The 27,104-nt window shown below is 45.2% G+C and overlaps 1 protein-coding gene across 2 annotated transcripts; it reads right to left on the bottom strand.

Annotated features, from left to right (window-relative positions):
- Positions 1-1,388: 1,388 nt before the first annotated feature.
- On the bottom strand, positions 1,389-27,056 carry LOC135368789 (spectrin alpha chain-like). 2 transcript variants are annotated; one of them, XM_064602305.1, is made up of 47 exons: positions 26,953-27,056; positions 26,066-26,357; positions 25,830-25,955; positions 25,544-25,684; positions 25,364-25,447; positions 24,525-24,721; positions 24,287-24,431; positions 23,332-23,448; positions 23,082-23,255; positions 22,047-22,148; positions 21,693-21,941; positions 21,214-21,291; positions 20,435-20,590; positions 20,172-20,314; positions 19,737-19,911; positions 19,597-19,665; positions 18,966-19,209; positions 18,686-18,876; positions 18,467-18,616; positions 18,286-18,378; positions 18,056-18,190; positions 17,225-17,485; positions 16,300-16,491; positions 15,976-16,212; positions 15,209-15,390; positions 15,044-15,143; positions 13,150-13,191; positions 10,681-10,829; positions 9,713-9,902; positions 9,539-9,642; positions 8,942-9,104; positions 8,597-8,866; positions 8,164-8,477; positions 7,441-7,669; positions 7,219-7,365; positions 6,886-7,144; positions 6,617-6,693; positions 6,391-6,527; positions 6,032-6,104; positions 5,485-5,781; positions 4,504-4,616; positions 4,377-4,394; positions 4,254-4,290; positions 3,825-4,021; positions 3,426-3,479; positions 2,896-3,190; positions 1,389-1,984 (listed from the first exon to the last, which is right to left on the bottom strand). In XM_064602305.1, exons 2-47 carry the CDS (start codon positions 26,306-26,308, stop codon positions 1,856-1,858), a joined length of 7,278 nt encoding a protein of 2,425 aa, XP_064458375.1. In that variant the 5' UTR covers positions 26,309-26,357; positions 26,953-27,056; the 3' UTR covers positions 1,389-1,855. The 2 variants fall into 2 exon arrangements, with proteins under 2 accessions (XP_064458375.1, XP_064458376.1); XM_064602306.1 differs by lacking the exon at positions 13,150-13,191.
- Between the last annotated feature and the right edge of the window lie 48 nt (positions 27,057-27,104).

Raw genomic sequence — 27,104 nt, 5'->3', positions numbered from 1 at the left:
TATAAGCGGAAGAAATCTACGTAGATACGTTGAATTCGGAGAACTACAAAGACATCGCGTCTTTTCTTTCTTTTTTTGTTTCGAGTAGCAGCGGCGTTGTTTTCGAGTTTGTCTGCAGTGCAGGGCCGACATTGGCCCGCCTTTATTATGCCAAACTCTCAATAGCACGTACGCCCGCAACACGTCACACAACGTTCTCGGCCCAAGCTCGTTCGCGAACCACCACTGTGAGCGACATTAGACCAACGTTGGTCCAAGGTGCAGTGGCCGGCTAAGTTGCTTGCCGACCAAAAACCGACCACTGGCCGATGATCGGCAATTTCCACTTGGGCTTGCAACCTTTTCGTCGAATATCGCTATGCAACGGGTATAATACTTGAGCTCTTGCTGAGATGAGCACAAGAGCACACTTGACTCTTAGAACGCCTCGGCTTGGGGCTTACAATCATTTTATACCCGACAAACCGAAGGTCTGGATGCGCCCCTACCCGGCAGGGAATAATCGAGAAGGGACCGCGGGCGTCAGTCATGCGCAAAGTAGATCGCTCGCGAAAGCTCACGAAGCGCATGACACTGATGTCGGCCGCGTCTTACCGTAGTTATCAAACAAGAAGCGTGGCAATATGTATTGGCAACATGCGGCACAAGACACACGGGCTGTACGTGCGAAACGAAAGTACTTAGATCGGGTCACGCGCGCAGCACTGTTGTCAACGTAAGTTCTGTCAGTTCTCCAGGGTCACGTGTACCTTGGAGCAGTTGGGGAGCGTGCGCAGTACGCGCGGTTATCTGACGGTTCTTTGCGTAAGCGCCCAATACTGCTCCTGAGACGCTGCACGTCATAGTAACTGTCCACATCGCGCCAATCGCGTCCTTCGACCCAATCAGATTTCCGCAAAATTCCGTGCCAAACAAAGGATTCCGCGAGATTTCGCGGTACCTCGGAAAACCGGGGGCCTTACGTATTACCCATCTGACCCCTTAAATCCAGCACCGTAATATAACGGCACCGTTTTGAAACGACTTTGGCAGAATGTAGCAATTTTTTTTCGTGTTCCTTTTTAGGATGAACGTTCGGGGGCAGAACGGACGGTCACTACGGAACACTATCCCGCTAAAAATGAGAAAGCAATGCGAACGTCACAGGACGTTTGCAGGTGCATCCTCCTGGCGTGGGGGCATTCAGGGGCGGATCTAGGATTTTCCCGAGGGGGCCACGTGCATGATGGGATTGGTCCATTGAACCCTATGTTAAAGTCCGGAGTTGAGGGGGGGGGGGGGTCTGGACACCTGGGGGCATGATATCCGTTATCATCGTGGAATTTCTGCTGCGCCTGGCAGAACAGATGATGGCATGACAACTTTACGCGATATAATCACAAAGAAACTTTAGCCGACTACACCAACTTTATTTAGGTTCTCTTATAACCATACCGCTACAAAGGCCAATGATACATTCCAGAGAGGCCAATAATAGAATAAGCTGGTTTCTTCTCAGAGCTGCCACAAGAAAGTCAACCGCTCTAGTTTGCGAGCTTTCACAACCAAGCTGAAACGAACAGAGATGCACAATACTATGTTTTGCAAGCAAACCTGCAGCATAAAAGTACAACTAACACCAAGCTAGGAAAGGCTTACTTCAAAACTGCTTATCTAGCGAATAAATGTGTAACCTACCAGATGCCACACCTTCTTTCTTTCTTTCTTTCTTACCAAACCCCTGGTGCATTAGCGCATGTGTGGTGCTTGTAACTGGGTTAATTGCTTTGCCATGTCCAATTTTATCACATTAAGGTAGTGGAAAGAGACAGCCATTTGCTATGCAGTCAGTCAGGCAACCAACAGGAAAAAAAGTTTAGTTCTGGAATAGTGTCTGTGTAAATTCTATATAGTCGTAGGCACCCTGGATGGAACGACCACTCTTGGGGTCAATGTACGGTTTCATGCGAGACACGCAGTAGTCTGCCATCTCCTTTGTGAGGTTCTGGAAGAAAAGTAGTACGAGCTGATTAGCTTGGAGTCGCTGGCATTAAAGTGCACTAAAGTGTACTAAAAGTGCACTGAAGTGCACATCAAAGGGCACTAAAGTGCAAAAATTTCGCCTCGCAGGATAAAAGATGCAATGACCTCGACAGCAATATAAAAGGAACACGACTTGTCCAAAGTTGTTCGCGATTTATGCGCAAATGAATCTCCACACTGTGCACCTTCCCTTTTCCTCGAGAAGTGTGACAAGCGAAGCCGCCCACCACTGGTCTCCTCAAACGATTGGCTCGGTCGTCGAGGAAGATTATTTGAGGAAGCCAATGGAAGGCCGCCTTGCATTATCATTAGGGCCAGACTTTTTAGGGTTAAACCCGTATCCGCCCGATATTTACCCCCCGAACGAAATCTGTAAAATTCGGGTTTAACCCGAATCTACCCCAAAACATCCGGGTCGCGTGGCACACTCATAAGCGTGCATTAAAATAAAGTTTGATAACATTGCTAAACATTAGTTCCATGTTAAGACAAATTTTTATTAAACAAAAAAAATCACCCGAATACGCTCGAATTCCTGACGACAGAATATGCCGTAACGGGATTTAAGCCGAATACACCCGAATTTTCAAATGAAAAATATCACCCGATATTTACCCCCCGAATTTGGCCAAAAATAAAACCCGAAAAAGTCAGGCCCTAATTATCATGGTTCTTGAGGGGGAGAGAACAGTAAAGGCGCAAACTGCGGCACCATTCGGACATCAATCAGGAACGACGCGACAGATGAGTCCCGTTCCTTTTATGTTGAGGTCAAAGTAACGGCATATTTAGTCCCTTTAGTCAGTTACTTTAGTGCCCCCCTTAAGTAAAGCTGCACAAAATTAGCGCTACCTAGTCCGCAGAGATACTTACCGCGTACAACTCGTCGGCAGTGACATAGGGGCGGTCGCCGGAGGTGATGGCTCGGAAGGCATTCTCTATCTCTTCCGAGGAGCGAACGTTCTCTGTCTCCCGTGATATCATGAAGGCCATGTATTCTTGCAGGGATACATGACCATCTCTGTTGGGATCCACCATGTCCAGGATGGCATCGAACTCTGGGTCAGGCTGGCCCTCTTCAACCATGGGCAGGTCATAGCCCAAGGCACGAAGGCAGGATTTGAATTCCACTTGGTTAAGCTTCCCACTCTTGTCCTTATCAAAGTGCCTAACAAAGAGCAGGATTATATAGCAACAGTGGAGACCACTTTCAACTAGTAACTGTAAGTTGTTGTGATGAGCCCAGACAACAAAGCCTCTAACTTATGGATCGACTACGTTCTGCCCTTTATGTTCGTATTCTTATATTATGGTTTAAAGCGAATATAAAACCATTTGCTATTTAAACACAAAAAGAAAAAAAAGTTCAACACTTCCAAGTGTTCACACAAGGCCACACTCACTTGAACATCATGCTGAACTCCTTGAGAGAATCTTCTGTAACACCACTCTGGTTTCTGGGGAACAAATTTGATGAGATCAGCTTAGCATTCAGGCACTGATACTTTGCTTGGGAGCTCCTTTGCTGTGCAAGTTTGCAAATTACGCAGCATTCTACAGTTCTTCCTACTAGATAGGCTCACACTTTTTCACCTCCAGGGAACCCCTAAAACTACATCCAAAAGGTCTCAAATAACCTGCTGCTTACAGAGTTCAGTCATGTGGCAACATAGAGCTCACCAATGCCGTAGATGAGGCAAAAGCAGTCTGCTTTTTTTTTTTTTGATATCTTATCAATGCTAACCATTCAATTTCAAAAAGGTCTGTGGGAACCTGGCAACATCAAACCACGCGACACTCACCTGGCTTGTATCTGCTGCTCTAGATTATGCTGCATGCGCATACCCAGTTGATCTAACTGATCCCATTGTTGAGCTAGTCCCACAGTGCTGTGCTCTGTGTAGCGATTGTCAAGGATAAGGTGTTCTTCCAGCTGTGCTCCCAGGTCCTCAATGTGCTTCAAGTCAGCTCTCTTGGCTCTTACTTCAGCTGCTTTGCGCTACAAGATGTAAAAGTCAGAATATACATATAGTGACGTACTGGATATGTCCACCTTCAGAGAAAGAGGCAGACGTTAATTGAATTCAATGCAGTATTTTAGTTTAGCTAACGTATCACATTCTTGTATCATGTTGACTATAGCAACTTAGCAGATATGCTTATCCCCTTTTCAAAGGGATGACAAGAAATAGTCTGCAACTGCGTGCAACTGTGCATTTAGAGGATCATACCTTTGTGGCTTCCAGCTGATCTTCCAAGGTTCCAGACCTGTGGAGCAAATTCAAGAAAGCTATAATCAATAACACATTTTATATTATGCCAATTAATTACAATACAATGCAATATTCACTCACCCATCTAGGAGCCACATCCTATTTTGCCAGGATGCCGCACAATGAAAAGAGTAAAACAGCGAAAGTTAGCGAAAGTTAGACGTATTCAAGACAAATGCACCAACAGTTAAGTGCAAAGCCCCCCCACCTTGTATCTGTCAGCCATTCATGCAAAGCATTGGCATGTTTTGCAAACTCCAAGCGGAGGCGGTCGTTCTCTTCTTGGCGTTGGGCTTCTTTGGCCAGTTCGACATCTCGTTCCTGAAACAGGACGTAGAAACAGATACTGTGTCTGTTCAAAGATGGGCTACAGTGAAACAGATTTTTCTGACCCCCAAAACGATTAGTGTTTTCTGCTGGGGGATTTTAGTTAACGTCTCTGCTATTCTAACCAACGGTCGGTTCCCACTCCGCACGGTCACTGTATTAGCACCCGGAAATGCGTTACATATGGTAACAGAGGTTTTGAGGATATCTTCACGGGCCCTTTAATATAATGAAAGGTGCCTTTAATTTCTTGATGCCAATTCCTATTGCAAAGTGTGGCTAACACCTGTGGTTTTGAAACTGTAGTAACAGTTAGAGCCTGAAGTATCTGGGTTTAACCAGATTCTTCAAGGAAGACAATTTGCACCCCAAATTGAAGGTTGCCTCTTTAGGGTGAAACCCAATTTTTACTCGGCAAATTGCCCTGAGACGTCTGTAGGAATGCACACTAACTTGTTTGGCAGCAAACACAGTTAAATCACCATTTGTAACCAGTTCAGTTAGTTTGAGTAACTGAGCCAGATTTCTCCCTGAATTTAGTGTACTGGAAGTTTTTCCACCTGATGAATTTAGAGCACATGTTTATTTACCCAATTTTTAATCCCTGAATTTAGAAAAAAATATTTCCCGAATACTTCAGGCTCTGGTAATAGTTCAGACTCCGGATAAGCAGAATCTGCGCTAGCAGCTCCATAATAACAAGAAAAAAATGCAAAGATGGTTTTCAAGGACTGTGAAAAATGCGTGTTTTCCAGACCTCGAAAACGGCACTTTTAAATTCTGGGGTATTTGAGGGTTTCAAAAACCAGTGGGAACCATGCTGTATGTTGTAAACTGGTAAGTAGAGGCTACGACATTATACCTGAATAATCTTCTGCAGGTTGCGCCAGGTGTCCTCGAGAGCTTCCATGGTGAACCAGGTGTAGGGGTTGGGGCCCACGTTGAAGCTCTTTATCTGCTTGTCCAGGGAAGCCAAGGCTTCGAAGTCGGTCCTGGCAGAGCTCAGGGAATGCTGGAACTGAGCGTGGGCCTCCCGCAACGCGCGGATCTCTTCCACAGAGTTACAGCGCACTGGATCTGTGAGATCCTCCTCCGCATTTTCGAACCAGCTGTTGAATGCAGACGCTTTTTTGGCAAATATCAAGAAGAGGTCTTCAATCTGCAAGGCAACCGGTCGGGCTAGTTGAAATTTATGACGCGATGTTTCTTTTCTCGAGGTAGGACCACTTTGATGAAACATCTTTTTTTTTTCAGATTTTATCTGCAAGAGCATGCGTCTCTCCATGATGAAGCGTTCACCAATGCATATTCGTTGTAACAAATCTGTAGGACCACAGTTTTCTGTATCGGGGGAGGTGCGTGACACATCGTGAAGTTTGAAACAACAGGAGTGAGCCAAATATCCCAACCTGCTTGAACTGATCCAGCATGTGCAGAAGTCTCAATTTGCGTGCTTCCGAGGGGGCAAGGAGGTTGTTCCATCTGCAAGAGAGGTAAACACACTCAATTACATTTAATTAACGTTTTTTTTTTTGCCAAAAATAATTATCAAAAATAAAAATAAATGTGACAAGAATTCAACTGCACACATTAACATAGTCGAGGGTATGCAGTTAAATTATATTTCTGCCACCCAACCAGATGTTAGGAAGCATGCAAGAGATAAGGCAAGGTATGAGAAAGCAAAAGTAACAATGAAGAAGAGGCTTGTGAGCGACATAGCGGATTATCTTTTTTGTAGAATGATGAGGATACAGGTAAGTATTACCTTGTCAGCACATCATCATGTCTCTTCATAATAGCAGGTGTCTGATCATGTTTGGCAGCTACCAATTGATCCCTGAGCTGAGTGATGCTCTGTATTCCCTCCTGCTCAAAGGCTGCCAGGCCAGCATCAAAGGTTTCCTGCAATTTTTAGACACCACATTATCAGCTGCCTTATACTTGCAACACAAATCATGTACTGAGAAGGCTTCCCGGGAAAAGTTACGCACCTGCTTGGTCAGCAGGGTCTGCACGGATGACAGATCTCTGCCAAAGTCCTCAGATCGCACATGAGGCTCTTTGTCAGCTGCAATTCATAATGCACACCCTTGTAACATTAGACTTTTGCAATGCAAGAGACATAAAAATGGAAAGAACTAAAAAAATATCGTTAAATTACACTCCGCAGCGTGGAATCTGGGCATAAACATGCAAGTATTCTTTCACGCATGAAACTTTTCTGAAAGTGGTACACCGATCAAAAAGTTGAAACGCTCACCGATCCAACTCTCGACAACGTCGGCCTTCCACATGAACTGAAGGTAAGCAGAGTTGTCCTGCAGTTTTGTCTTACGGCGTGAAGCACTGGCCTCCAGGGCATCCAGCCGTGCCGTCAGTTGGTCAAGGCGCTGCTTGATGCTGTCTTTGTGGTGATTTCCTTCAGACACCAAGCCCTGTCCCGCTGTCACAATGTCTCCGCAGCGTTCCCTGTGCACCGCAAAGTCGGCTTCAAAAGCCTCGTGCTTTTTGAGGAGGCCCTGTGCAGGAGAAGAAAAATATGAGCGAAACAAATTTCCGGGCGCCAAACTTCTGGGTAAAAATTATTACGCACTTGCACAGCTGCCATGGTGTCGCCATAATCTTCGTCGGACAGCAACTGCTGCTTTTCTGATATCCAGGCCTCTTCCTCTTCAACTTTGGCTAAGAACTGCTGGTACACCAGGGACTCATCTAGCTTGTGACCACGGTCACCAGCCATCTACGCAAAGTGCGAGAACATTGCGCGTTGTGTATATTCGAACGCAAAGCAAGTATTCCCCGAAAATTTGCGCACCTGCTTGAGCTCCTGCCAGGTGAGCTCGAGTGCCTGGAGACGTTGCTCAATTTCAGGGACTCCAAGATTAGACTCAGCCATTAGTTTGTGCCCAGCTTCTTGAACTGCCTGCACTGCCGGTTCGTGGGCACCGAGCTCGGATTCCAGACGCTTGTGTTTCTTGCGCAGGTTCTGCACTCCAGCGAGGTCACGTCCATAGTCGTCGGAACTCACCAGCAGCTTCTTCTCCCTGCGAGCAGCATCGTGAATGTAGCGAACCTTTTCTCTCCATCACTGCGGACCCAAGCAGGACAACATGTCGGCCTAATAATGGTCCAAGATTGGACCAATATTGGGCTGGTATTGCCAATATTGGTCCAATATTCTTCTCTCCATCACTACAGACCCAAGCAGCACAACATGTCGGCCTAATAATGGTCCAAGACTGGACCAATATTGGGCTGGTATTGCCAATATTGGTCCAATATTCTTCTCTCCATCACTACAGACCAAAGCAGCACAACATGTCGGCCTAATAATGGTCCAAGACTGGACCAATGTTGGGCTGGTATTGCCAATATTGGTCCAATATTCTTCTCTCCATCACTACAGACCCAAGCAGCACAACATGTCAGCCTATTAATGGTCCAAGATTGAACCAATATTGGGCTGGTATTGCCAATATTGGGCCAACATGTTGTGCTGCTTAGGGAGACCTGTGCGTGGTCGTTCAAGTACGCATACTTAATCCAGGATTCCTCATCCGCAATGTCCCTGAAGAACTGGTGCAGCGTGTTGGCTTCGTTGAGACGAGACCGGCGGTAGGCAGCCAGCGTGCGCACCCGCTCGTAGCGCTCGTTGATGGAGGACCGCTTCTCCTGAATGGCCGGGGCATGGAACTGCCCGGACTCCACCAGCGAGTCAGCAAGCGAGTTGAGGTCCCGCACGCGGTCCTCGTGGGCAAGGATGTCTGCCTCCACCAGCTGGTGCTTCTTCATCAGGTTCTGTACCGACGCCAGGTCCTTGCCAGAGTCTTCACTCTTCAGCAGTGACTCCACCTGGACAGAAGGCATTCACTGGGTCACTATACTTTTAGAAGGGCCTTTAAAACATGACCCACTACTAGTCATGTTCACTCAGGACCCACGCTTCTCAAGCTTCACCAGTGGCAGCGTACCTCTCCGAGCCAGAAGTCTATGTCCTTGACTGCAGCATTGAAAGTCCTCTGCTTGTTAGCCTCCTTGAGCTTCATGCTCTTCTCTGATGATTTGGTTGTGAGGTGCTCCCACTGATCGGCAATGGAGCCCAGGCGTGACTGCACGGCATCCTCAGAGCCAGCGCACTGGCGTTTGTCAATAAGATTCTGTCCCATAGCTAGCACAGCCTGGATACGATCTGCATTGGCTGCCAGCTCGGCTTCAAAGGCCTGATGCTTCTTGTGCTTGCTCTGCATGGTAGGACAAAAAACATTAGTGCTTTGTAAGAACTACTACACTTCACAAAAGTCACTTCCACTATTCACCTGAATATTAGCAGGATCCTTGTAAGACTCATCCACAGCCATTTGAAGCTTTTCGGCAATCCAGTTTTCGATTTCATCGGCATCACGGCTGAACTGCTGCAGTGTCTGAGACTCACCCAAACGGGAGCGCTTCTCAATGAGGGCTTCCTTCAGATGCTTCCACCTGAATAGATTTCAAATGTGTACCACATGTACTACTTATATTCCTCAAGAATGAAGCTTAAAGGGGCACTGAAGAAATTTAAAAAAAGATGAAAAAAATTCCTAGTAGAATGAAAGGTGCTGTTACATCGACAGCAACAAAAACCGAATGGGATTCATCCATTGCATCGTCCGTGACTTGTGCGCAAACAAAACTGCAGCTTGCACAATCGGCGTGGGAGACCGCTTGAGGCGAGGAGACCAACGGTAGGCCCCTCCGCACTTCATGAAGGAGAAGGGCGGTTTTTGTTCATGCATAAATCACGAGTGATGCAACAGACAGATCCCATTCCTTTTGTGTTCGTGTTAAGGTAATGGGATCCTTAATTCATTCTGTTACGAAAAATTTTTGCACTTTTGTGCCACTTTAGTGTCAGTATAAAAATAACTTCACACCTGTCCAACACCTGATCCTTCTTTTCCTTGATGTCATCTCCAGCGTAGTGGTCAGAGGAAACTAGCTTATCTGCGAGAGCTGCTAAGGCAGCTATTTTCTCTTCCTGCAATATGGAGAGAGACTTGTTACAAACAAGCCAACTAAGAAGGAGACGAAAGAAAGGCGATCCTCACCTGGGCATTAATCGCCTTATCAAAGTCTTCATGTTTCTTGATGAGGGCTTCAACATTATCGCCTCCCATGTCTTCAGAGCCCAGAAATGCCTCCCTACTGGCCATCCAGTTCTCCGCCTGCTCACAGTCGCGGTAGAAAAGCTGCAGGTCCAAGCACTGGTCCACTTTTACGCGGCGTGCGATCCACGCCCTAAACAGAGACACGAGAACAGGTGGGGCCATCAGTAAAGTCTAAGCCATCTACAACAAAAATCGATAAAATTAAAAATTCCTTTCTTGTGGAAGAAATTGTCTTGCACGGTGATTTTTCCGTATTGCATGCTGCTTATGCGTAACAAATCCTTGTGTGGGAACTACGAGCATTGTTTATAAGTAGAGCTTAAAGTTTTCAGGAAATTTTTTTTTTTCAAAATTTCGGGGGTAAAAATCGGGGAACTAAGCATGTGCTCTAAATTCATGTGAATTCAGGTGGGAAAAACTCTCGAAAAAGAAAGAAATCGGGCTCTATTACTCTAACGAATTGTACTGGTTTGGTACAAACGGTGATGTAATCGTGTTTGCTGCCAAACAAGCTAGTGTGCGTCGCTACAGACATTTCAGTTAGGGCAATTTGCTGGATAAAAAATCGGGTTTCACCCTAAAGAGGAAATTCGGGGCGAGAATTCGGGGAAGAATCAGGTTAAACCCTAAAACTTCAGGTTAATAAGGTTGTGAAACTGTATTGCATTAGGTTTGTCTATTTTTGATTTTATTTGTTTCTATTATTTGTGTCTTAAGTTTCTGCTATAGTGGCTCACAGTGGCTACTCTTATGATCGTTTGTAGCACCATCAAAGTACACCATCACTGTGAACTGCAAATCGATAATTACCTTGGGAAGTAAATCCAATTTTTTTGTTTCCTTTTACTACTTTTACTTTACTACTTACTGTATCCCTGAGAAGAATGGGAATATATTGGACCACGTACTTCTCCAGTTCTTTGCGTGCTTCTGTCATCTTGTCCAGCTTGTCTTGGATTTCAGCACTAGCATAGTGACCATTCTGAAGCAGTTGCTGTCCGAACATCTCAAAAGCTTGGAAGGTCCCAGCACGTGCATCAATCTCAGTGCGGTGCTCCTGTTTGTTTAAAGTGTCAGGTAGTGTTAAGTGTTACCTCCGGTATGTAGACAAAGGGTGGTCATATGTAACCAAGCACAACACTATCATTCATGTTCACCAACAATGATTCCAGATGAGATGTACAGCACACGTACGACATATAATATATACATGCAATGTTATTCTTACTTACCGCGGAAAATGCTGCAACAAGCAGTGTTTCAGAAGCATACTATTAGAATTACAGCTCTGAGGAGGGTGAGTGGGTGATTGAAATTACAAGTTTCAGGTGTCTATGTTGAAGAACTTGTAACAAAGAATGGTTTCCTCCGTTTTCTCCTGACAGCCTAAAATTCTGAATTTCTCTCTCTCGTCTACAATAGGAAATATGCAACTTTTTATGTGATCAGCAATCTCAGTTCACTTTCGCATGCCCGCGTGCACGCCCAAATCAGTAATAAAGTACAACTAAGTTTTTGACACCTGTGACATCTTCATGCATAATGCACATGTAACGACAATGGCGGCATTCTATTTTTTATACAAGCTAATGACTTCTCTTGTGAAAAAACATGAGTACCATCACTACATCAGAATATGACCAGGTAACGAGCGTGTGTTAAAAAAGCACTGCAGTATCACAAAGATGTCTGACTTTTTCGAAGGTATCACATGCTTGTATTCTCACAAGTCACCGGCCACTAAGGTCATTTCAAGGTAAAAATCAAACTCGACTCACAGCAGTTCTATGGGAGCCTACTTGAATCAACACAGCAGTTGTGATTTTGAGTTTTTTAGTCATTTGTTGTCATCTTAGCAAGTTCCACTCATATTTCACACGCCTTACATATTCCATTCTGGAGAGCAAAGCCGTGGTTTTCTCAAGTGAGCCAGATGAACAGCCACAGAGTGCAAAAACGTCTGAGGGTTCAGCTAGTCTGTTCAAACTCTTGTGAGAAAGATGAGCAAAAGTCGGACATCCACTGTGTTTTGTGCTGCTCATTCAGTCGTACACCCATATAATAATAATAATGCAGCAGCCTACCACACAATTGCATTTTTATTTTTTCATGTATTTGTGAAAGTGCCAGGTGCCACATAGAGTGCAGTGCGTGTGAGTATAAATAAAATCTAGCAGTGTGTAAGGGCAAGGTCTCACATTTAAACCAAAATGGCCATGCAATGCAGTTAAATGCATCAACTAACGAATGAATGAATGAATGAATGAATGGCCCCGAGATTTTTAGGTTCCAACCACACCCACATGCTCCATTTCAAATACTGGTACTGGCCGAACTGAAGCGACCACAAGAGTCTAGCTTTGATGACCTTGATGCTTTAGTTTTGGTGACACACGAAAAGCAAAAAAAAAAAAAAGTAAGATGTAAAAACGAATTTAAGTTCCTATTTTGTGTAGTTCTCAGAGGGAAAAACATGTGCAGCAGTTTTTAAAAGAACCACTGTGAACAGACACACCTGAACGAAATGGTGTGCAACAGACCATTTCTCACATTCACTCATTACCTTGAGCTACAGCTTCGAAAATTTACCTGAACTGAGTGTTACACAAAGTGTTAAAAAGCTTATTTTTAAAAATATATTCAAGGAAGAAAATGTTCAGCATCACCAATTACATCTGTGCTGCAAAGAATGTCCAACGGGAGAGCATATTATCATCATTACACGATCTCCCTACTCAAGAAAATGAGACTTAAATTTTCATTAATAATAATAATTGGGTGTTTACGTCGCGAGACAACTGAGGTCATGAGCGACGCCACAGTGGTCGGTCTGTGGATTGCTTTTGCCCACCTGAGGGTTCTTTAACGTGCGATGAAAGCTCATCACACGGCACCCCGTATTTAACGTCCTTCGCGGAAGACGGCGTGTCTAAGCAACTTGAACCCTGCCACCAAGTTGCTGACGTCCTCGGCCGGGTTCGAACCCGCGATCTCGGGATCAGAAGGCAAACACGCTACCGACTGAGCCACCGAGGCCGGTCCTTAAATTTTCATATTCTCGCAATAACCTCATGTACGCAAACTGTAGCATGCACTCGCTATCTGTCAACAGTGCAACACAGACAACAACAACAACTACGTGTTATCACACGAGGCACAAACTTTAAGGAATGGCAACATTGCTGCAGGTCAATTTGGAATTTGTTCAATGTACACCTTCAGCAAACCATGTACAAGCTTTTTTTGCAAAGCGGAAGGACAGGGGTTCCCGTCAGTAAGGCACAGAAGAAGTGGAACTACTTAAGCTCCTGCGCAGAAGCAATGCCACGAAAGGGTAGAAGCTGCGAACGGAGGGAAAGTAATGGTTGATAGAGTACCTGTGGGATACCATATCTGGCGTCTATCTCTGCACGGTACGTCTGTGTTGGAAGAGAGAGAGAGATGTGCAAAGCAGAAAGTAGAGACAGATAAGAGTATTAAAAAAAATTGAAGATCAGATGTGTGTAGATGAACATAACATAAATAGAGTGGGCACTACCTTCGTAAAAATGTGTGCAGTACTTGCAACAAGAAACATGTACCAAACCTATGTACTACTTGTATCAGATAACACTTGTGCAGCATTCCTGCCTTGATAGTATATAATAGAAGGAAGCCCCCTGTTTTCCAAGTTGGTGGACACCCTGAAAACTGAGTTTGCTCCCTCTCTTTTTCTGCAGTGCGATGACGTCAAAAACAACGTAAAGGACCATGAGAGAACTGATGTTCTGAGGCTGGAACAACATAGGAACCCCTTGCAAGCGCGTGATTTTTTTTCTGCATGGGGTATGATTAGGGCCTTGTGCTTTAGGGTTAAGCTTGGTAAGATCAGAATTTTTTTTATTACGAGATTTCGAATTAACGGGATAGCACTGTACTTGGCTTTTCCATGCACATGCCTGTGAATCGGGACATGTAAGAGAGTGCCGTGGGCTTCGTGCACTTTCATTCTGTGGACACCTGCTTGGGCTTCATCGCAATTCAAAATAGGATACTTGATGCGCCGACTGGGTGTGGCAAAGTGGTGTCGTATGAACCAATGAAAGATCTGCTACCATCAACAGGACATACGCTTAAAAGAAGGAAACCGTCGAATGTGTATTATATAACCTTTGCTGTCAAAATGGCAGGAAAGGAAACTTTGAAAACTAGAGCTGCGCGAATATTCGAATATGAAACGAATATCTGATGCTCTTAGCAACATATTTTCAGTATATTCGAAAGTTTCGAATATTTTTCAAACAATACTGAAGCTAGTTGTCGCTATCGCAATTCCGCAAGTGGGCTTCGCCTCCTTACATCCAAGAGTTAGGTGAAGCCCACTTCACGTCACTGCGATTGTTCTTTTGCTTTAGGGCTCCAATCTGCAAGTCGGCTTCACCTCATTGCACTCGAGTGTTGGGTGAAGCCAACTTTATACTGTTTACAATATTCTGTCACTAAAATCTACAACTTCTGTGACAACAACAGTATGTACTCCCAACTTTCAGAGTTATGTTCAGTAACAGATGGAAATACGTGCAGTTTATAAAAAAAGTACCCGAAACTCACAATGTAAACACAGAAATGAGGAGAAGCACACAAAGCAGGCTGCACGGATCATGTTTACTACCTCTCAATGCAGTTCATCCCACTAATGCAGTCTACCATACACAACACAGAGGGATCCTTCTCTCACGATATGTTACGCTGGGTGAAAAGGTTCACAAGTTGGGAGCAGAACATCATCGAATGAGCACAACACCACAAAATATTTCACCATGAGGTATTCGAAATTATTCGAATATCGGACTCGCAGTGCAAGTGAAATATTGGTACACAACTCGCAATGGAAATTTTGCTATTCGCACAGCTCTAGTTAAAACCTAAGGTGCCATCCATCTAGACCTACAAGCATTTCGCCCGCACTGGACTTTGCAAAGTGCCCACGACAGTGGAAAATCGCACAAGGAGAGGTGGTATGACACAGCTCTCGGCAATGCAACCACAAGGCGGAGGTGGCTCCAGAGGGAGCTCATCGTGTCATGTCATGAGCAAGTGGAAGCTAAGAAAGCAACGATGAATTTCCTCGGAAATGATTTATGTGTAGACTGAAGGCCATCAATAGATGATTAACATTTAAGAGCACAGGCAATACTTTTGGTCAATAACAAATCAAGAGCTGATTAGAAGTTGTAGTCGTAACTTTGCCCTTTTCGCTATTTTGGTTTAACTGCCAAAGTGAATACATACCAAATGCCTTTCTAGTAATGCTTCAGCACCTGTTACGTCAGAAGCCAGCTCATCAGAGGACACTAAAGCCATCATGCTGTTGATCCATGATGTTAGGTCTCTGTAAAACGACGGCACATTGCAGGTTCTTTATTAGGCGAGAAGATTAGGCTACAAGGAGCGTACCTGTAGTCGGCAAGGAAACGCTGGAGATCGTAAGAGTCCAGGAGCTTTTCTTTGCGAGCCTTGGCTTTGGTTGTGAGTCGCGTCCATTCCTGAATAATTTCTTTCTGCTTTGTTATTGTTGTCTCAGATGATTCAGGATGGGTGTTCACCAGACGGCCAGCAGTGTCATCCAGTTGGTGAATCTGTGCATGAACAACGCCAGTATAAAGTCTCAAAATACATGGCTACATGCAGTAAGCAACACTACCTGATAAAAAATGTGAATGTTTACAAAACAAAAAGAGAGAAGACATTGCGTAGTTTACTAGCACTCAGAAAATTTTTTCGCCACTACCTCTATTATGCAGCTAGATTAATTAATGACACTATTCAGTATCTTGAGTTCAGGCATGTTGTGAAGGGGCCCATTTCACGCAACAGGATAAAGTTGCACTTCTTTAGTACATTCAAGAACTTCCACTGACGTCACACATAAAATTTGTCTCCTTCCATCCCATTATCAATGGCACAGTGTCACCCTGAACTGCAGTAGCTACAACATCCCTGTCTGCCACAATCTTTGTGGAATGCAAACTTTCCAGTATTCCTACACAGGAAGTGAAACTTGCACGCCTACACCTTCCACTGTTCACTACATTAGCGTGCAAACTCTTTTTCAAAGCCAGCTTGTCCAAAGTAGAAAAAGGATCGAGAGAGTTCCAGTCTTAGACAGCCCTGATTCGCGAATAAACAAACACTAACTCAAGCGTGTACGTAAAAATCAGTACCCTGTCTCCGAGAGCAGCCAGGTCTCGCTCGAGACCCTCGTGCTTTCGCTGTAACGTCTGCACACTGCGCAGGTCGTGGCCACAGTCGTCGGCAGCCAGGGCATCATCTTTCTCCGTGATCCAATCCTTGGTCTCATCCACGTCCCTCTGGAAGCGTTGCACTTCATGGGCAGAGCCCAACTGCTGTGCCCTCTCTTGAGTCACCTCATTAAGATGCTGCCACTTCTGATTGAGATCCTAAACAATGCGAGCATTTGGACCAAATGTGAGCTCGACCCGGTGGACGCGCTAGTTTTTGCCGAGCGAAAGGTCTGTATAGGTTACCTCAATTTGTGTCTGAATCTTGACAGCAGCTTCTGTCTGTCCCAAGCTCATCAGCTTGTTGGCAATGTTGTTCATTTCACCCAGACGCACTTCGTTGCCCTTCAAGTCCGACATGAAGTCGTCGAACTTCTTCTGGAGTACTTCGACCTGTTCCAGATCCTCTCCCACCTCTTGCACCTGGGCAACTTGTTCCTAGAAACAGAGTTGGGCGAAACATCCATGACACACGTGTTGCGGGTGGTTATTCTACCCAGAACGGAAAGCATGGAAGGACATGCAAATTGGTACTCCTACAGTTATGGTGAGCCTAAGGACAGCATCGCCTGTCCCCGAATTTAGCCACCAGGACAGGACATACTATCCGTAGCTTCAAAAATATCATGTTCACACTTCATGTTCACGCTTGACAAGCATGGTTACGTGTAGTAAGAAAACGTACCATGTGCAGGATTGAGAGGGCCCTCATGGTGATGAGACCCTAACATGAATGTGGATATGCAAAATGGCACAAACACTTCGCAAACTAATTTCTAGGGCTTCATGTGTTGATTGGTTATATCTTTGTTGCTAATTTATTTTTATATGTGCAATCACTGCCGGCGTCTACAGGGGGCGTGTGGGGGTGCAATTGCCCCCCCTGAGCCCCCCTCAAGGGGCACCAAAGAGACACCCCTTTCGGGCAGGAAGAAGCCGTTTTAGGGTGACAGAAAATAAAAGAAAGAAAACCAAGAATACGGGGCGGGGCACAAACTTTCCAGTTGTCCCCCCGGAGTGAAAGCCGGCCCTGTGTGCAATGGTTTCTTTCATCACTGCAGTTGACAGACCCCCCCCCCAACCTCCCTTCCCTTCTCAAGACTATGTTAGCAAACCCCGTACCAGTGGACACAAATGCACATGAGACAGCGATAGAAGTCTATAACCTTACCTTGTCTTTGATCCACTGTGCCAACTCGGCTGCCTCTCGTACCAGCTGGTACGCCCTGAGGGACTCCGTAAGCTTATCAACTCTGCCCTGTCCCAGGTCCATAAGGTTTCCGTATTGGGCCTCGATTTGAGCTTGGCGCGCTCCTATGCTGTTCCCTTCTGCCAGATGCTGCTGGCTGGCAGACAGGCCAGCTTCCATCTTCTTCACATAGGCAGCAGGCACAAATCCTTGGCGATCGTTCACCTCCACTTTCCACCAATCCTAAATTACATATCAAAGCGACAACCAAGGACTAGTATGAGTCAAACTGGTCACAATACAGTGGAACACTGCCGAATATGATCTTTACAGTAATGAAGCAATATTGTAACCTGTATAACCCCCGCAACCCATATATTATCTTATTTTAATGGCAATGATATCTTAAGCATGTCCATAGGAACACCGTTCCTCCACTGCTTTTAACATTCTTTGAAGCACATTTGAAGGTCTTAGCAAGCACCCACACATTTTTATGGACATAAAAGTTAAGTGCGTAGTCAGGGTCAAATTAACAAAAATCTACTGCATCCGTTCAAGTACTGCGACCCAAAGCACCCCTCTCATGTGAGAGCTACGAGAAGGAAAATATGGTGCAAACAATGAGCAATATAAAATGACCCCAAATGCCTGTATGTCTATGAAACAAAAAGAAACTACTAAATCAACAATGAACAGAAAAAAAGGCAGTGCCAAGAGTGAAGACAGACCATAAGAGAAGTACCAGTAACAGCACGAATTCGACAACTGACTCGAGCAACAAATAATTAGCATCCTAGCACTACGTCCCACCTTATTGTTGCTGTTCAGCAGGGTGAGAACATCATTCTTCTTCATGGATACTTCCCGAGGGCTTTTCTCGGTGTAATCGTAGAGGGCCATCACAAACTCCTTGCCAGCCTGATCTACTACAGGGGCTTCCTGTTGCTGTAAACAAATAAGCAAACAGACACGGTTAGAGTCAACCAAAAAAGCACGTAATATATGCAAGAGAGTATATTTTGCTGTTTCGCTTTACTAACGCGGCAGGACTGAGCTTGTTCACGTAGGGCATCCACAGAGTTTCCAAAGGCTTCCAGGTCTGCCATGAGTGCTTCATGCTTCTTCAGCAAAGCCTGGTAGACAGGAATGAGTGGGACAACGTTAGGTTCCACAGCTGCATCCACATTGCACACAGAAAGAAATTAGGTGACGTCAAAGCACCTCGGCAGAATCTTCATCCTTGCCGTAGTCCTGACTGCCTACTACTGGTTCCTTCTCCTTCATCCACGACTCAGCCTCATTCGCATCGGCAAAGTACTGATGCGCTTGCAGGGAGTCTTCTAGGTCGGTCTTACGTTGCAGCGCTTTATCCTACCAGAAATTATTTTAGTCGGTTGAGGTGCAAGTAGAAAATAGTAGTTAAAAAAAAAAACACGGTACCTTGAGCTGCTGCCACTTGTCACTGAGGTTGGTGATGCGCTTTTTTATTTCATCCTGAGCGAAGTGGCCGTCTGCAACCATAGTCTCTCCGGACTGGCAGACACCGCGCACTCTAACCTCGTGGTTGTTTATCTCGGCCAGTACAGCCTGGTGCTTTTTGATGAGGTTCTGGACCCCAATCAAGTCACGACCTGTGAGGACCGCAGCATGAAACAATATGGCACACTGCAGGGACACTGAGTACATGGCACATCATGGCAAAAGCTGTAGTGCTCTGTACCTCGGTTGGTTGATGCAGCTATGGGCTCCTTTTCGCGTATCCAGGCCTCTTCGTCTTCGATGTCCCTGAAGAGCTGCTGCACACGCATGGCATCGTGCAGTTTCTGCTTGCGCGCTTCCATGGGGCCCTGCAAGCCGTTGTAGCGCTCGACTAGGGCAGCCTTCTTTGCTGCGATTGCTGGTGCATCGAAGTGGCCTTTCTCAACAAATTGCTGGGCCTGAATCATCACTCCGTCAATGCGGTCCTGTGCAGGAGGGAAGAGATGGTAAAAGTGCACAGTCACTGTCAACTTCAGTCAACTTATCCACGATGCACGTTGCAGCAGGGCTCATATGCATATAATTTTTACCATAACTAAGACATCCACCATCTCCTTCCAGCTGGGTACATAGTTGCCAGCCTCTTTAGAATTCCATCCCACACAGCTGCACACAAGCCGACTCTCCCGTAGCTCTCTTTACGGCCCTGAACTCCCTCTCCCTCCCTAGTAAAGACTACCACGTACTAGTTCACAGACAGGAAACCTTATAAAATGTCAACGGATAACATGAAGCATCCATTCCCTTCGTAATTCCTTTCCTCCTCCAACTGTCATACGGAAAGCTTTCCAGCTTCATTCCAGAACACTTACGGAATGAGATGTAACGTCAGCTTCTAGAAGTGCATGTTTCTTGAGCAGGTTATTAACATTCGTAAGGTCCTGAAAAAAAAACAGAGTGAAATATAGTTGGATCATAAGCTAGGAGACCAGACATGCGAGACCACAAATACCTTGCCATAGTCTTCTGACATGAGTTGCCCTTCGATCTCAGAGAGCCAAAGTTCAATATCTTCGACCCCTCGGTTGAACTGCTGTTGCGCTGAAGCTTCGTTCAACTTCGTTCCTTTTGTCTCTGCCGCTTCATTTAGAGTCTGCCACAGGTTCAGAATTTCCTCCATGCGTTCACTGTAACAAGAAAGCAGGTTAAAAGCCATATGTGGAACGTGGCATCATGTGCAGGTTTTCAGCGTCTAACCCGAAGGAATTGTGCAGACTTGAACCTTGTATTTGTATTATTGTATTTATTGTATTGTATTGTGTATGTATTATTGTATTTATTGTATTGTGTATGTGGTATTGTATTTATTGTATTGTATTGTGTATGCAGTACTGTATTTATTGTATTGTATTTTATTGTGTATGTAGTATTGTATTTACGTAGTTACCCAATACGGTCAGATGCGTAATGCCTGGCTTCAATGAGCTCCTGCCCTGTGCTGGTGATGTCTTCCACACGGCTACGATTTGCATTGAGTTCCTGGATGAAGTTCTGGTGCTTCTGAACCTTGCCATTTAAGTTGGTTGGGTCCTTTTTGCAAAGATATATAGAACAATTAGAACCACTGCAAAAGGTAAAAGGAAGCAAAACCAGCTCTGTGAGTGCAGGATCGCTATAGCATCCTGCGTAAAAGGAAAAGCAAGTTCTTACAAGATAACTCTCATCTGTAGCAGTCTTCAGCTTCTCATTGATCCACCCCTTTGTCTCATCACAGTCCCTCTCAAACTGCTGGAGGCGGTAAGACTCCTCCAACATGGCATGGCGCGCGTCCGATCGTGCCAACAGGGCATTCCTTCTTTCCAAGAGCTGAGAGCATGAAACAGACCACCCTCAAACGATTACCTGGACATGTGGTTGTCCCAGCTATACAGATTGCAAAGAAATCTGAGAACAACAGCACGTGTGTGCCCATACTTTGTGTCAAAGCCATCTCCAGCAGCCATGGAGCTAATTTGGGATTACGTTTCTCGCTCCATATTTTCAGATTTCGCTTTAGGATCGAATGTTCAGACACTTAATCACCCATGCTGTTTGCACTCATGCTACTTACTCATTACTTCCATTTGCCAATGTGACGTCTCTATTACATTTGTACTGCCGTGTGACATCATCACTGACGTGACGAATTTGCAATTCACAGACACAATGACCTAGCTCAAACTGTTCAAAAAGCTTAGATGCATACTCGTAAAAGACACGTATTAAATATGTGCTGATGCTGTGCAGAAACATTCAATCCATGGTTTTAGAGTCAATCAGCATGTTACCTGTCAGGACTGCCACTTCAGCAACGTTTAATGGTTTGCAACAGATTGAGAGTAAAGAGTGAATAAGTGGCAAGTAACATGCAAAAAATAGTTCTTCCAGTCCACATTGTTCACAAGATCCAACCACTTTAGCACCGACAAAAGAAAAGGTTTTCCTCTTACCGCTGCCCTCCTTTGTGCAACATCATCAGCTGCATAGTGCTGACCTTCAATGAGCTTAGTTGCAAATTCTTCGAGTGCCTAGGAATACAAAAGGGTTGCAAATATAGTACCTCGCAAAATGTGTTCCTGCGCAGACTGTGAAGTGAGCACATGCACGGTAGACCCTGTTACTTCAAACTCCATGGGACAACTGATTGTTGTTTGAATTTGTCATATGTATGGCTAGCTGCATATGCAGGGAACATTTCTTGACCTTTCCTCTACACAAGCACGATTATAAGCAGCGACATCATTCTGTAACACTGGTAGGAGGCCCGTTACCAAGACTATTAACTCAGTAGACTACAAGAGGAGAGGTATCTAAAAGAAATTCATCTGCGGTTGAGCGCTAGCTCAACACAGGAGTCCTTAAAACAGAAGCAAAACAGAGCATAAATCATGCACGCCAAACTGCAGCCGGAACAAGAGACGGCAAGCACCTTGATTTTCTCCTCTTGCGCAGTAAGAGATTTTCCAAAATCTTCATGCTTCTTCAACAGGGCCTCAACAGAGTCCGGTGAGTCACCCAGGTCTTGGTTCGCCAGGAACGCCTCCTGCTTTGCCATCCACGTGTCCGCCTGTTCAGTGTCGCGGTAGAAGAGCTGCAGGTCCATGCACTGCTCGTACAGGATGCGGCGCTCTTCCCAGAGCTGAAGCAAGGTGGCTTTCTTGTTGGCAAGCGTTGTCAGCTGTAAAAAAAAAAACATGTTTTAATAAACCGTATACTAGGAACTATACTGCTATCAAGTTATTGAAATGGCAGCTCCAACCTGTAAACGATATATGAAGCTCACCTTTTCTTTGACTTCATCCGCGGCATAATGGTTCTGATCCAGGAGCAACTGCCCAGCATCGTTTGTGGCCCGGAAGCTGTCTTCGCGGGCGTCGATTTCCCCCTGAAAGGAGTCACAGCGTGAATTATGCATCAAACGTGGCCGGTCAGTTCAGCATAATTAGAGCCTGAAGTTTTCAGGAAATATTTTTTCCTACATTCGGGGGGTAAAAATCGGGTAAATAAACATGTGCACTAAATTCATGCAAATTCGGGTGAAAAAACTTCCAGTATGCTAAATTTGGGGAGAAATCGGGCTCAGTTATTCAAACTAATTGTAGCGGTTTGGTACAAACGGTGATATAACTGCATTTTTCTGCCAAACGAGTAAGTTAGTGCATTCCTACAGACATCCCAGTGAGGGAAATTTGCTGGGTAAAAATCTGGTTTCACCCTAAAGAGGCAACCTTCAATTCGGGGAAGAATCGGGTAAAACCCTTAAACTTCAGGCTCTAAGCATAATTGGGTCACATGTCAATAGAGAGAGCAGCATTTTATTTTTTTTTAAATGTAGGGGGCTCCCTCTGGTTTTGGGCGTGGAATAGACCTCTACCCGAGAAATGTCATCACGACATTGGTAGACAGGCTGGAACCGAAACAAATCGGAAGGGGAGGGCTGGGTTAAACGAATGGGCACTTGTTCGCTGCCTCCTACTGAAAGAAAAGAAAGGACCGAAGGTCGCGTCCCTTTCGGGGATCATCCTATTGCCCTCAGGACAGTGACTTGTGGGAGCGACTTTGTTCGCCCCCAGCTTCGAGCGTAGTTCAACTCTACCAAATTGGTGGCGCAGTCGAACACTGTGACGTCATTTGTTTACAGACAGGGAGAGGTAAATTTACTTTGGTGCCTTTTAATTTATTTACTTTAAAATAATTAAATTCGCTTACTTTTAACAAAAATGGTTATCTAACTAATTAATAAAAATAATTTGACTCGACTGATTTAACCCACACCACACCGTAACGTAACACGAATTTTCTTAAAAGTGTCACCCACCTTGTGCTCCTGGTGGCGTTCCAGTAAGGCTTCTGCCCCAGCTACGTCTTTAGCCAGCTCGTCGGCAGAGATAATAGCTAGCTCGTCTTGAATCCAAAAGACGAGGTCGCGGAAATCCGCAAGGAAACGGTGAAGAAGGTAAGACTCGTCCAGTCTACGACGTCGCTCCTGAGCCTGCACACCACAAGTAATCTGGCGTGAATGCCCGTCACCACGGTTTTAACTGTGCCCGAAGTCGTAGTGTACATGCCTTTGCTTTTAACATTTCCCATGCACCAACAATCTCTGCGTGCTTTCCTCTAATTTGATCTCTGTGGTCGCTGTGAATGTTGCACAGGCGGTCAGCTTCCTGTCCTAGGGTCATCACCTGCAACGCAGCAGAATGTAAGGCGGCGTTCCAAAACTCACTCTGGTCAACCAGTAGGGTTGAGCGAAAGCTACTCTCTGCGTTCCAAAACCAACTCGACAATGTCACGACCCACATTCATGGAACTCTCCTAGACAAAGGTTGCGACTCCAGAGGGGCTCGCGCAATTCCTGGCGATACAGGGTTAGTTAGAGTAAGGACATCAGAGCTGTCGTCTGCTGTGGCTCGTCCCGACTGTATCATGAAGAACGCGCAGAGGTTTTAGTGTGGTATGTGCGACATGCTGCTGCTTTCTTCGGAGCAGTAAGCACAAGACCACACTGCACACATTAGCTCGACAACTTAGGCTCGGATTTACATGTTTGGGCCCTAAAGGAAGCTTTCGTCATGTAAAGAACTGTCTTTACATGATTACATTCCCGCTACAATTCGCCACAAAAATTTCGTGTCACCATATCGCCAGCCCATCTATATCTTCGTCGAAGAAGAAGAAGAAGAAAAAGATGAAGAAGAAAAAGATGAAAAAGAAAAAGATGAAAAAGAAAAAGAAGAAAAAGGAACAAAAGAAGGAAAAGAAAAAGAAGACGAAGACGAAAAAGAAGACGAAGAAGAATATTCAAAAATGTCACTGTCGTCTGCTCGTACTGCTTCTGCCACGAGTCGTACTTGCTCCACAACCTACCCAAAGATCCTCTACTCTATAACGTGGTATACAACCCAGTCACATGACTAGCAGCTACCATGGAGCTTGTTCTGGAAAGCACCCTAAGGAATCCAGCAAAAGTACACAAATCCAAGAAACGTAACAGCCAAGTCTTCAGACGGACGTCCATCTTACCTTGTCTTCAAGCGCAGCAAGGTCACGCTCGATGCCTTCGTGCTTGCGCTGGAGCGTCTGCACACTCACTAGGTCCCGGCCGTAATCATCTGAAGACAGCACCACGTCTTTCTCAGTGATCCACGTGATGGTTTCATCAGCATCCCTGCATCAAGTATATAACAGGATTTCCCGTAAAACCGAGCTGACAAACCGAGAAGTTATCAAACTGCAAGGCAGCCATTAAACTTTAAATGACCTGTTGAACCGCTGGATCTCGTGAGCGCCAAACAGACGTTCCTGCCGCAGCAACGTCAGTGACTTCAGCTTTTGCCATGCGTCATTCAGGTCCTCACGCCTTCTTCGGATTGTGTCGCGCTCTGGGTGTTGATCGTTGATGAGTTTTTCCGCTTGTTCGTTAACTTCGGTCACCCTGAACTCTTGACTTGCCATGTCCTGCAGAAATTTCATCCAATTTCATCCATCATCATCAATTTCATCCAAATTCAACAAATTACCAATATCACATTATCGGTGCATTCTTCAGTCGAGTAACTTATTCGATGCATCATTATAAGCCAAAGAACAACAAACTAGTATTTTATCCATAATTTGGCAAAGCACAATGTCAATTGTAATGACAAGATGCAGCACAAAGAAAGTTTTTTTTTGTTGCTGAACTGTGCTCATGACATGCAATCGACAGAGATTGTGCATGATTTAAGATATCTGCTACCTAAGCCACGGAAATTTCAAATCTCATGACAGACACGTTTGAAACTGCAATTTCCTTGCATTTCATCGATATGCACCCATTATGGAGACCTCACTGTGTAGGAGGTAGCTTTTTCATACAAAAATAAAATTTTTATGCACACCATAGAGCACCCCATCAAGCAAATAATTGAACAGCCTTGTGTACTGCATGGTAACTTGAACTGACATGACATCACAACCAACATGATGGTTTCACTGGTGTTTACTGGTTCTAGGATGCTTAGTTTTCAGTGACTATTTAAATTATGACAGTGAAATTCAATGCTTAGAGGTTTGGCTAGAACTAGAGTTTATCTTTAGGAACCATCAAAGACAGGCTACCTTCTGGAACTCATCAAACTTGCGCTGAAGCACCTCCACGTGTTCCAGGTCCTGACCAAACTCGTCTGTCATGACGAAAGTCTCCTGCGGGACAGCAATCGCGACAAAAAAAGTGTAAGTCAACGTGGAGGAAAACACGAAGCAACAACAATAGGAGAAGAAAAAAAATTGACATCTCACCTTGTCGTTGATCCAGAACATGACTTCATCGCAATGGCGCTGAAACTGGACCAGGACAAGTGCCTGTTGCAATCTCAGACCTTTGTCAGCCAGCTTGCTCAGCAGGAGCTCCCACAAACGGTGAAGCTCATCCAGTCTTTGCTGCAGCGCGCGGAACAATACATGATAATCAGATGCGAGATTCTTATCACATACGTATCAAAGATGCATAGCACAGGACACAGAGATGACAACAGGCAATGAGCTACCCCAGACGCTGGTTACAACTGCAGCAAACTTTCATTACCTTAATACTTTCAGAAGCAAAGTGGCCGTAGCCAATCATTTCCATTCCAGTGTTGTCCAGCACAACAATGGCATTGCTGTGTGCTGCCACTTCAGCTTCAAATGCTTGGTGCTTCTGTATCTTAGCCTGTACACCAGTTCAAGGCAAAGGTATGTATTAGAAACAGCCCAAAAATTAATGTTGTTGTTCTCCTGTATGCTGCGCAACAACAACAACAACAACAAAAAAAGGTTTACTTGAAGGTTGGTGGGATCTTTGTAGCTCTCATCTGACGCAGCCTGCAACTTCTCATGGATCCAAGATTCCAGTTCGTCCGCATCTCGTTTGAAATACTGGAAACGTCGCGACTCTTCCAGGCGATCCCGTTTATGACGAGCCTCAGATTTGAACTGTGTGTACCGGCCCAAGACTTGGTCACGTCTGTCCTGGATGTCCTCCACAGTCTCCAGGACCTTGATGTCCTTTGGTTGGACATCCATGGCCTCGACTGGTGGTCAAGCAGCGTTCGTGCGAGAAAAAGTCGAATGCCTGCAAGAGGAAGATCGTCCTCTGCTCTGACTGTCCTTGTGCCGCAAACCAATTCCGAGTTTCCGCTGTTTACACGATGTGATGGATGAGCCGACGCTGAACGGCACTACTGACCAACGCCCAGCGATGAAACATGACAATCCCAGCTATCACCGTAGGAACCCTTTTTATTTGTGAAAATATCACCAGCAACAGAACAGCAAACAGTTTATAGCAGTGTGAAGAACGAAAGCTTCCACGTTAGTCCGGCCTGGGCACACCCATATAGTTTGCGGAGGAACCGTAATCAAGCATGCATGCGAAGGTCACTCCAATAATGGATTGCGTTTGACCTGAATTCGAACTCATACACTACTAAACACACTAGGACCGAGCACCTTTAAAGTGTACATACACGGAACTACATATCCAACACCCGTGGAGCACAGGAATAAGCAATTATGGTGTAGCGGCAGTATGCTTCTTGGGCGTTGTCAACCCTAAAATCACGAACTGTTTGATTTTATCCACTAGCAACTGCCACACTCCGTACAAAGGGCGATTGTAAACGCACAAGTAAATACGTGCATTCCTGTCTATCCTGAAAGAAACCAACCTCGAGAATGATCCTTCGACGCCTAGCAGTCGGTATCGGTAGGAAATGGCCGAGTTGGCGGCCGCAAAATGGTAACAAAACAATAATAAAACTCCCAGTCCCAAGTTCCTAGAGTCACCACAAGCGACGCGTCGTTCGTTTCGTTGCGTTTT

The sequence above is a fragment of the Ornithodoros turicata genome, chromosome 9, assembly GCF_037126465.1.
Source record: "Ornithodoros turicata isolate Travis chromosome 9, ASM3712646v1, whole genome shotgun sequence".
In the NCBI taxonomy this organism is placed as follows: domain Eukaryota; kingdom Metazoa; phylum Arthropoda; class Arachnida; order Ixodida; family Argasidae; genus Ornithodoros; species Ornithodoros turicata.
This window is presented reverse-complemented; position numbering and strand designations above follow the sequence as displayed.

What these genes read in the sequence shown, in the direction of transcription:
- LOC135368789 (XM_064602305.1), bottom strand. Translation starts at nt 26,308, where the DNA reads ATGGATGTCCAACCAAAGGACATCAAGGTCCTGGAGACTGTGGAGGAC. An exon ending in TGTTCTGGATCAACGACAAG is followed by an intron (nt 25,448 to 25,543) that starts GTGAGATGTCAA and finishes GCTGTCCCGCAG; the next exon opens with GAGACTTTCGTCATGACAGA. An exon ending in TGCTGAACAGCAACAATAAG is followed by an intron (nt 17,486 to 18,055) that starts GTGGGACGTAGT and finishes TATGTAATTTAG; the next exon opens with GATTGGTGGAAAGTGGAGGT.